Source organism: Pongo pygmaeus, chromosome 11 (genome assembly GCF_028885625.2).
Source record: "Pongo pygmaeus isolate AG05252 chromosome 11, NHGRI_mPonPyg2-v2.0_pri, whole genome shotgun sequence".
NCBI classification, from domain to species: domain Eukaryota; kingdom Metazoa; phylum Chordata; class Mammalia; order Primates; family Hominidae; genus Pongo; species Pongo pygmaeus.
Window position 1 is genome coordinate 136,725,454 of NC_072384.2, and position 11,371 is coordinate 136,736,824.

Consider the following 11,371-nt stretch of genomic DNA (forward strand, 5'->3'; position numbering starts at 1 on the left):
ACCTCCTAGTGTCCGAAAAAACACTGAAATACTGCAGTCCCAAAGGACTCAGAAGTCAGCATTGAAAGCTCCTGTTTTTGTTTTGTTTTGTTTTGTTTAGACAGAGTCTCGCTCTGTCACCCAGGCTGGAGTGCTGTGGCGCAATCTTGGCTCACTGCAACCTCCGCTTCCTGGATCCAAGCGATTCTCCTGCCTCAGCCTCCTGAGTAGCTGGCACTACAGGTGTCTGCCACCAAGTCAGGCTGATTTTTGTATTTTTAGTAGAGACGGGTTTTCACTATGTTAGCCAGGCTAGTCTCAAACTGCAGACCTCAGGTGGCCCGCCCGGCCTCGGCCTCCCAGAGTGCGAGGATTACAGGCATGAGCCACTGCAGCTGGCTGAAAACTTTTGTTTTTTTGTTTTTGAAACGGAGTTTTACTCTTGTTGCCCAGGCTGGAGTGCAATGGCGCAATCTCGGCTCGTTGCATCCTCCACCCTCCACAGAGTTTAAGCAATTCTCCTATCTCAGCCTCCCTTTTGTGGGTTTCGGGCCCACAAAACCTGGACCTACCTGTTATTACGTAGTTTAAACAATGCTGATTTTTTTTTCCATAAGTTATTGGGGTACAGGTGGTATTTGGTTAATTAAGTTCTTTTTTTTTTTTTTTTTTTTTTTTGAGAGTTTTGCTCTGTCGCCCAGGCTGGAGTGCAGTGGTGCAATCTTGGCTCACTGCAGCCTCTGCCTCCTGGGTTCAAGCAATTCTCCTGCATCAGCCTCCTGAGTAGCTGGGATTACAGGCGCACGCCACCACCCTCACTATTTTGCATTTTTAGTAGAGACAGGGTTTCACCATGCTGGCCAGGCCGGTCTCAAACTCTTGACCTCAAGAGATCCACCCACCTCGGCCTCCCAAAGTGCTGAGATTACAGGCCTAAGCCACCACGGCCAGCCATGAGTAAGTTCTTTAGTGGTGATTTGTGAGATCTTGGTGCACCTATCACCCGAGCACTATACACTGCACCCTATTTGTAGTCTTTTATCCCTCGCCCCCCTCCCACTCTTCCCCCCAAGTCCCCAAAGTCCGTTGTATCATTCTTCTGCCTTTTGTGTCCCCATAGCTTACCTCCCACATATCGGTGAGAACATACAATGTTTGGCTTTCCATTCTTGAGTTACTTTCCTTAGAATAATAGTCTCCAGTCTCATTGGAGGTCACTGCAAATGCTGTTAACCCATTCCTTTTTATGGCTGTGTAGTAGTCCATCATATATATATATAGAGAGAGAGAGAGAGACACACCACAGTTTCTTTATCCACTTGTTGATTGATGGCCATTGGGGTAGGTTCCACAATTTTGCAATTGTGAATTGTGCTACTATAAACGTGTGTGTAAGTATCTTTTTCATATAATGACTGCTTTTCCTCTGGGTAGGTACAGTAGTGTGATTGCTGGATCAAATGGTAGTTCTACTTTTAGTTCTTTAAGGAATCTTCACACTGTTTTCCATAGCGGCTGTACTAGTTTACATTCCCACCAGCAGCATAGAAGTGTTCCCTGTACACCACATCCACGCCAACATCTACCGTTTTTAGATTTTTTTATTATAGCCATTCTTGAAGGATTAAGGTGGTATCAACAATGCTGATTTTTAAAAGTAAAGAACAGCTCATTGAAATGTGTATCAGCTTGTCAGTTCAGATGAGGTTGCCTGTGAGGTGAGATGTGAGGACAGAGAATCACTCCAGCAGTTCCCGGGGAGAACATACTGACACAGCGAAGGGTTCAGGAGCCGCAGGTTTGTACTCATTCTTTGGCTGGGGTGTTCGAATATTAAAAAGAAATTGAATAATTGCAGTTAGCGCTGTAGCTACTATGTTAAGTTATGTGGTTTATCCCTGAGTGATTTGGCAATGACTATTAAAGTCAATCGGAGCGGAATCAAATAGTTGTGGGATTTTAATGTCTACCAAAAAATGAGAGTTAGCAAATTGGAACTGGAAAATCTGGACGTATCCTTCACTGTCATCCCTTTTCATTTAATTCACGTTTTGCCCCTTCTCTTTTGTGATTTATGAAATGCATCAACAAACGTTTAATACATTTTAAATAAGGCCTTTAAAATAGTATCAGAACTACTTCTTTTTGTCTGTCTCCCAAACCTGTATTTCCCAGACATTGTCAGTGCTTTTGTGCTTGTGTTTTTGCCCAAGTGGGGTGCAGGGGCTGCCTCCGCTGCATTTGTGGGGGCCAGTGTCACTTCTCAGCTGTAGCCAAGTGTTTGTCCTGGAAATCTCCAAATGAAAAGAGTCAGGGGTCACTCTGGGGTCACTCACATGTACCAGGAAGTGAAGCAAAACTAATCCAGATTTACTCCTGGAAGAATTTGTTTGCCTAAGTATTTAAAAACAGATTAGGGCTAACCCGACACTAGATCACTAGGTGCAGTGTAAACACGGGTAAAAGGTGTAAACAAGGCCTTTCCTCTGTACTTCGGAAGCAGAAATGTCATGGGTAATGAGTTTTCTTTCTAGACTTTCGTGGAAGCCCTGAGTGATTTCTCCGTGTCGTTTGTAGCTGTGTACTCTGATTATTCCCCTGGAGAAACCTGAATTTTGGAGAGGGCGATTGTGAATCAGCACGTTATTAAAGTCTCTATGGGTAATTGCAGTCCCTTCTTATGTGAAGGGCTTTTCTTTCTTTTCTTTTTCTTTATTATTATTTTTTTTTTCGAGATGGAGTCTCATTCTGTCACCCAGGCTGGAGTGCAGTGGTGCAATCTCAGCTCACTGCAACCTCTGCCTCCCGGGTTCAAGCCATTCTCCTACCTCAGCTTTCCGAGTAGCTGGGATTACAGGCGCCGCCACCACACCGGCTAATTTTTGTATTTTTAGTAGAGACAGGGTTTCACCATGTTGGCCAAGCTGGTCTCAAACTCCTGACCTCAGGTGATCCACCCACCTCGGCCTCCCAAAGTGCTGGGATTACAGGCGTGAGCCACCGCGCCCAGCCTCTTTTCTTTGTCATCCTCATCAAAAAGGCAGGCAGGGAGCACTTCCCTGGCTGGGCTCGGCTCCTGGGATCCTTGTAAAATTTCAAGAGCTACTGGTAAAATCTCACACTGTTCTTTGTAAATTTCTTGTCCCCCACCACCCCACCTTTTTTTTTCCCTCTAGCGGTGCTGCAGAGTCTTGAGTTTTCAGTATCTGTCACGCTCTTTTTTGAGAAACCAGAAACCATCATCAGTAGCCACAAAGTACAGGAGCTGCTCGCCTGGGGTCCTTCCTTTGGGTCAACATAAACATGCCTTACTGTTGGTTTCCTCTTCTATTTCTTGAGCTTCTCATCTCATCCTGTCCTGTCCTTCTCAGCCCTCCCCACAGATGTGTAGCAGGGTCTCCATCCTCTATAGACCCCCCAGGAGGAGACCACGTATTACACTGGCCAGCTCAGGCAGCCCCATCTCAGCTAGGTTGTGATGCTGGGGCCAGGGCGGGCAGGCATCAGCATCATCCGCTCTCCACACCTCCGACCCCACCCCTCCCCAGCTTTGTCCTCTCCTCTGCCTCTGAGCTCAGCTCTGGCTTCTGGGAGCTACCTGCCTGTTTCCCAGGCCCTGGAACAGTTTCCCCCAAAAAACCCAGCCATTCCTGACATTCTGTCCTTTCCACTTAAGCCTTCCCCAAGTATCTGGAGATTCCAAAAGCTGCATCTCCCTGCTAAACCTCCTCATTGAAGTCTCCACCCTCTCCTGCATGAGTCTGTTGCCATGTTTTCCTCAGCTGAAAGGGTTTGAAGACCCTGGGAAGTCCACACACACCCCCTATTTCGGAGTTTGAAGCTAAAAGCACAATGGTCACCCCCAAGTGTGGGGAGTGCACTGGCTGTCCCTTCCCCCACCCCCCGGCTCCAGCCAAGTGTCCTATAGCCCTGACTTACAGTCCTGCTTACAGTAAAGCAGCTCTCGGCCCTGGAGACCATGCTTCCATCATGCCGGTCCGTGCTCTTCACCCCAGATACCGTGCTTCCATCGTGCTGGTCCCAGGCAGTAGGGTGGTTTCCCCTGTGCATCGGCGTGTGAGAGCCACTGATCCAAGGCCATGGCCTTGAGCCCTCACTTGGTAGTTTTTTTTCCAAGGACAGCTTCTACACTAAAAGGGACAGAAGCAGCACCAAGGCAATGTATGAGCCTGAGATCAGCGGCTCTCACACCTTGGGCCTATTGGAATCCCCTGCAGGGCTTGTTAAAACACCCCGAGAGGTTCGGATTCAGGGGGTCTGGGGCGTGACCTGAGAATCTGCGTTTCTGGGCTGATGCTGCTGGTGAGGATACTGTTTTGTGAAGGTGGATAAACGTTTCCCCCAGGGGCCTTTGTGCCGAGTGAAGACCTTTGCTTTCTGTTATTTCACTTCCCTCTCAGCTCCTCCTGACCACACTGGGCAGGGGCCGGCAGCCTGTGTTCTCGGGCCTGATCGTGACTGCACCTGTCTGGTGGCTCTTTGCAGGGAAGAGAAGGAACGGTGGATCCGTGCCAAGTACGAGCAGAAGCTCTTCCTGGCCCCGCTGCCCTGCACGGAGCTGTCCCTGGGCCAGCACCTGCTGCGGGCCACCGCCGACGAGGACCTGCGGACGGCCATCCTGCTGCTGGCACACGGCTCCCGGGATGAGGTGAACGAGACCTGCGGGGAGGGAGACGGCCGCACGGCGCTGCATCTGGCCTGCCGCAAGGGGAACGTGGTCCTGGCGCAGCTCCTGATCTGGGTAGGTGGTCGGCACGCCTGGCAGAGGACAGGGCCACAGGAGGCACTCTCTGCTTTGTTCTGCTTCCGCAGGCATCTTTCTGGCAGAAGGCTGTTGTTCTCGATCTGCAAGTGGGAACAGTTCCTAATGGGAAACTCTGATTGAAGAGCAGAGGGCCTTATGGAGAGACAGCCGGTCCTCCTTGTACAGTACTTGCTAGAGTTTCTGAAAATTGCAACTTTGTGATTGCCCCTTATCAGGCAGGGTTGGTGCTATCCCTCTTTATCATTTCCATCATCTTCTGGAGAGAAGGCGGTGTATTAACGGGATGGCTTGTAGGGCTTCCCCATTTCCAAACCTTTGGTGTTTTTATTCACTTAACACAGAAATACTCGACCCTAAACTTTGAGGTCTGATGTGGCAGGAGTTTGTCAAAGGACTTCTTTCGAACCATTCTGATTAATTTCTACTGGGGAAAAGTATTCTTTACATTCCTGTTGAAGCATGTGTCACAATGCTTGAAGGAGTGAAAGAGAAGGATAAAGTGGTTGTGCAGAGAGGCCCTGCCCGTGCCACCCGGGGGCTACATCTGAGAAGCCACGCCCACCTAGGGGCTGCCTGTGGACCTCTGGGACTTCTGCTGAGGCAGGTCCGCACCAGAGGCAGGCAGAAAGCTGCCTGCAGGGAGGCTCTCCAGGTAGGGAAGGCAAGTGTGTGCCCAGAAGTGGAGACAGCACCCAGAGGTGGGACACCCAGCTGGAGGCTCTTCTGTCTCCACCCGCAAGTCAGGATGGGTCAGTCCAGCACAGCAGCATGTTCTACAGCAGCATGTGTAGAGTGCAGCAGGTTTCTGCATGTTTTTGATCTGACTTTTTTGTTTTTTGTTTTTTTGAGACAGAGTCTCGCTCTGTCACCCAGGCTGGAGTGCAGTGGTGCGATCTCAGCTCACTGCAACCTCCGCCTCCCAGGTTCAAGCAATTCTCCTGCCTCAGCCTCCCGGGAAGCTGGGATTACAGGTGCGCACCACCACGCCCAGCTAATTTTTGTATTTTTAGTAGACACGGGGTTTCACCATGTTGGTCAGTCTGGTCTCGAGCTCCTGACATCATGATCCACCCGCCTCAGCCTCCCAAAGTGCTGGGAGTACAGGCATGACCCACCACGCCCGGCCTTGATCTGACTTTTTTGATGGGTGCAGTTGGTGAATGAGTGAGATACAGACACTACACCAAAAATCACACAGATACTCCCTTTTGCTCATGAGTCATACATGTGATGTAATGCAAATTAAATAAGAGTTGTGTGTAGTATGCTAGGGCTGGCGTAACAAAATACCACAGACAGGGGTGCGTCAACAACAGACATTTATTTTTTCACAGTTTTGGAGGCTGGAAGTACAAGATCAAAGGGCCAGCAGGAATGGTTCCTGGTGAGGCCTCTGTCACGGCTGGTAGACGGCCGCCCTCTCCCTGTGTTCCCACAGGGCCTTTGCTCTGCACTCGCTCCTGGTAGATCTCTCCTTTCCCCCCCACCCCCTTCTTTTTGGGACAAAGTCTTGCTCTGTTGTCCAGGCTGGAGTGTAGTGGCACAATCATAGCCCACTGTAACCTCGAACTCCTGGGTTCAAGCACTCCCTCACCCTAGCCTCTCAAGTAGTTGAGACCACAGGCATGCACCCCCATGAATGGCAGTTTTTAAAAAATTTTGTAGAGTTACGTTCTTATCGTATTGCCCATGGGTTTTGAACTCCTGCCTTTAAGCAGTCCTCTCACTTCGGCCTCCCAAAGTGTTGAGATTACAGGTATCAGCCTCCCAGCCCAGCCTCTTCCTCTTCTCATATAGATGCTAACCCAATTGTGACCTCATTTAAGCTAATATACCACCATAAAGACTCTATCTGCAAATACAGTCACATTCTAAAGTACTGGGTGTTAGGACTTAAACATGTGAATTGTTGGTGCAAGCAGGGGGCACAGTTGTAAATTACAGGCCATCTTTCCTTCTCCAGTTGAGCAGAACTTCCTTCGATGGCACTGGTTCCATGCTGTTGAGTGGCCTCAGACTCTCACACATTGTGAGTTGGCAGAAGTGGAAGTGAATTCACTCTTTCATGAGCGAAAAGCTTAAAAATGTTGTGTATTTTAACCTCATATTTTCCCCCTTCTAATCATCACTCTAATAATCAGTCACAGATCCTGAGAAAGATTCTATGTGAAGACATACATCCGAGTACTGTTTCTTCCAGTGACAATTTTTTTTTTTTTTTTTTTTTTTGAGACAGAGTCTCACTCTGTCGCCAGGCTGGAGTGCAGTGGCACAATCTCGGCTCACTGCAACCTCCACCTCCCGGGTTCAAGCAATTATCCTGCCTCAGCCTCCTGACACTAGCTGGGATTACAAGCGTACACCACCATGCCCAGATAATTTTTGTATTTTTAGTAGAGACGAGGTTTCACCATGTTGGTCAGGCTGGTCTCAAACTCCTGACCTTGTGATCCGCCCTCCTTGGCCTCCCAAAGTGCTGGGATTACAGGCATGAGCCACCGTGTCTGGCCCCAGTGACAATTTTTACAAAGTGTGCACAGTTGAGGGGAGAGTTCTGAATTCTGGTCATGTGGTGGAATACTGTATGACTTGCATACGTTATGCTTTTTGAGGGGTGGGGAGACAGGGTCTCACTCTGTTGCCCAGGCTGGAGTGCAGTGGTGTGATGTTGTCCCACGGCAGCCTCTGCCTCCTAGGCTCAAGCGATCCTCTCACCTCAACCTCCTGCATAGCTGGGACCACAGGCATATGCCACATGCCCAGCTAATTTTTTTTAAATGTGTTTTTTTCTAGAGACAGGGTCTCCCAATATTGCTCAGGCTAGTCTTGAACTCCTGGGCTGAAGTGAACCACTGCACCCAGCTTGTGTTGTGCTTCTGAGTAATTTTTAATGATGTGAGAAAATGATCACAGTATAGTGATCAATAAAAAATGAAAAAAATACAAATTATTTGTATAGTCTTATCTCAATTATGTACATATACATGTAGATTCAAAGAAAACTCATTGGAAGGAAATACACTAATTCACAAAGGTTATCTCTAAACAGTAAGATTATGGGTGATTTTTTTTTTTCTTCTTGAGCTCTTATGTGTTATTTATGTATTTCCTATAATGAAAATTCTGAGATCAAAACAATGATTTTCTTTGTGCAGTTGGAAAGTCAAAATAGAAACAGCAAAACTAAAGTTATCTTTGATTCCTTAATGTTGCACAAAGGAGGGGCTTTCAGTTGAAAAAAAAGACACGTTCTTTCCTTAAAAGAATCCGCTGGCCACGGGTGCAGGCTGTGCCACCAGCACTGGATGGTCCTGGCGCCCCAGCCAGTTGTGTAGCGGACCCCGCTGTGCAAGCACAAGCCACATGCAAGGGCTGAGAGAAAGCTTCCCCGCCCCCTCCCTCCATCACATCCCCCATGATACTAATGTGGGCTCCGTTACCTCCACAGTACGGGGTGGACGTCATGGCCCGAGATGCCCACGGGAACACAGCGCTGGCCTACGCCCGGCAGGCCTCCAGCCAGGAGTGCATCGACGTGCTGCTGCAGTACGGCTGCCCCGACGAGCGCTTCGTGCTCATGGCCACCCCCAACCTGTCCAGGAGAAACAATAACCGGAACAACAGCAGCGGGAGGGTGCCCACCATCATCTGAGGAACAGCCGTGCCCGCCTGCTCGCCGCACCGGGGACGCGGCAGCCTCGCCTCATTCTCGCTCGGAAGTCGCAGCACGTGAGTCCCGTCGCATCCCCTCCCTCTTCCTGGTGGCCGTCCCCCTCCTGCCCACCCACTCTCACCCCAAAAACAAAATCACAAAACCTGGACATCCTCAAGGGGCGAAGAGGCGGCCGGGAGACTGCAGAAGTGGCTCCTTTTCATAAACTCCCCTAAACCACAAACAGGAGAGAGCGACGGGCCTCGGCCCTTTCATGATAGCACATGGCGCAGGACCCTTGTCCTGGGGGCACAAGGGACGGGGACGCAAGGGGGAGGGGAGGCGAGGAACAAGGAGAAGGGGCAACTTTCCTTAATTGGCATTTAAGCACATAGTACATTTCACCTCTACCAAACGGAACACTTGGATTCCATCTCTTCTCTGAGGAGCTTGACGGCATAAATCAGAAGCAAGCACAGAGTTTGTCAGGTTTGAAGCCCCTATGATGGTATGTGTCAAATCAGTTGTAGCTAATCTGTCCAGGGAGAATACTGGCTTCATTACACTTGTATAGTTGAGTTCTTCCAGCATTACTGCTGTTTAATAGAACATGATTAGTCATCACCGAGAAGAAAGCATATTAGCCGAGGAGGTAGTTACGCGGCACGCTCCGGTGATTGCCACGATGTGATTGCAATACTCTTAGAAGCATCATATTATCCCAGACATGTTCTTTCAAGCCCTTGGAGCCCTCCTTTCTAAATTCACTGTCATAATTTAGTATCTGTTTAATTTTTCAGTCCAAAGAGAGGAAATCAGTCGCTGAGTATTATTTGACTCCGGTCTCCTTGGTGCAAAAACAAAATGGGAAAAATAAATAAGAATAACTCAGAAATTCAAAAGGAAACCACAAATTCAGCTAATAATAGCATTTCGAGTATATTTCGTAAACTAAGTAAATACACAAAAGGCTATTTTTTCCGACCGTAAGAGATATTTTATGTCCTTTTGCCGAGGTGGATGTGTTAGTCTCAGGCCCTCCTGGGCCACATTGCCCAAGTCACACAGGCTTCTGTGTTATGTATTTAGATAAGATGTGTGAAAATATATTTGAATAAAAGAAGTTCATAAATATGCATTGATTTTTGTACAGACAAATGGCACCTCTCTTAATTTATAAATTGAACTGGATGTGAACTAATAATGTGCAACTAGTTGAGATAAGAGGGTTACAGATCATTGTACATGGAAAATATTCCCAGCAGTAAACACTTCCATTAATGTGATCTACAGCTTTTAAAAAGGAGCATCTCAAAATAAGATGGTGGTACAATTTGCTTATTAAAATTGAGAAAGAAAAAAAAAAAGACACACTGGAGTATATTAGAAAGGAAAAAGAAGGAATGTGGTTTCTCATGATTGAAAGCATGATTTAGATCGGATACGGCTTTTGCTAACCAAGGACCAAGGGGCTCTGGCAAGATGGGGTGGTTTTCCAAATGCCAGACCGAGGTGCCTTACGAAGGCAGCTGCCGATGGTTCTGTGGCACAGACTGGTTCCTGAGAACCCAGACAACCTTGACCCAGCAGCCCAGCCCTCCACGCTAGTACCTCACCTGATTTCCATTGTCGCGGTATCTGGCGGTATCCGGCCGCTTGAGACGTCCGCCGCCTTCAGTGGTGGTAGTCAAAGGTAGTCAACCAAACCACAGCATCCCTTAGGTTAAAAGCAAACGGGGCAGCTTTGCCCAGAGCTCATTGGCAGTGTGACAGGGGGAGAAGGGTTGTCACAATGGAAGATGAGGACACTAGAATCATGTAGCACAGAAACACGAAGCCGCACGTGCCGGCAGCCTCCGGGGTGTTCCTCGCTCTCGTATATTAAACCTTATATTTTATAAGAGTTTTTCCTCTTATTTCACTTTTTAAAAAAAATTAAAGTAGGTGGGGAAAAAAATAAAGCTTTACACAGAATTTATATGTGGGTAAGTGTTTCATGGAAATTTCTAATCTTAACGAAGCTAAGTGGAGCTCACTCGTATCCAAAAGTATAACAGGTGCAGAAGCCACAAGTCTGAGAACCCTTGACGACAGTCCCATCGTCCTGCCATTTGATGTTTCAGTCTGCGTTTCATCACTGTGTAGCTATTGTAAATGTGAATAGAAAAAAACAGGTCATTGCCTATTTTTGAAGAACGCGTTGGTGTTCGAGTCCACTAGACACACTCGCTCCACATAGCCTTCACCATAGACTCTGTAGTGGACACAGATATAGCATAAATGAAATTGTTAAATTATTTCATTGTAGTTAATTCCCACTATAGGAATGCTTTATCATAGTGAAGCTTCTTTTGAGAAGAAACGGAACTCCTTGAGGCTTCTCTTTGGGATGTATATGAGTGTGTACATATTATTCTATGTGTTTATAATATAATATTTTCCCAAATGACTTCTTGTCTCACTTTGCCTTCCACAACCTGAATGCCAGATTGGTTTTGTCCCTTCCTGGCCCCCAGCACGGGCTGCCATGACTCCCCCTCAGAAAACACAGCCCCTCCCCTGCCATTCTCAGCGACGTCCATCTGCTCCACACCGCAGCCGCTTTCTAGGGCCCAAGTTTTGGTAGCAGAAGGAAAGGCAGTTTTTGAGGGTCTTTCGAAAAAAAGAAGATGGGGCAGCTTTGCCCAGAGCTCGCTGGCAGTCTGTTTGTATTTCAGTGTCTAACCAGAAGTCCTTTCTTTGCTGACTGCACTCTCGTTCCCACTTTTAAGCTAATTACCACCAAGGCTGGGAGAGGCAAGGACTGAGGGCGGAGCTAGGAATAACTCGTTTGAGAAGGGGGTAGAGTTTTCTTTGTTCATTTCCATGTTCAGTTCTGTGACGTGACGATGACAGATCACCACTGCAGGATCCACCTCACCTTTCCTGTTCAGAATTAAAACTCTCCCTTGATG

General features: G+C 47.9%; 1 protein-coding gene across 9 annotated transcripts in view; it reads left to right on the forward strand.

Annotated features, from left to right (window-relative positions):
* The window catches only part of AGAP1 (ArfGAP with GTPase domain, ankyrin repeat and PH domain 1), a 634,886-nt gene extending 625,311 nt beyond the window's left edge, over positions 1-9,575 (forward strand). For all 9 annotated transcript variants that reach the window (XM_054477354.2, XM_054477355.2, XM_054477357.2 and 6 more), the window contains 2 exons: positions 4,486-4,741; positions 8,214-9,575. In XM_054477354.2, coding sequence (XP_054333329.1) covers positions 4,486-4,741; positions 8,214-8,417 — 460 coding nt within the window. In that variant the 3' untranslated portion in view covers positions 8,418-9,575. The remainder of the gene's footprint in view (positions 1-4,485; positions 4,742-8,213) is intronic.
* The last annotated feature ends 1,796 nt before the right edge of the window (positions 9,576-11,371 follow it).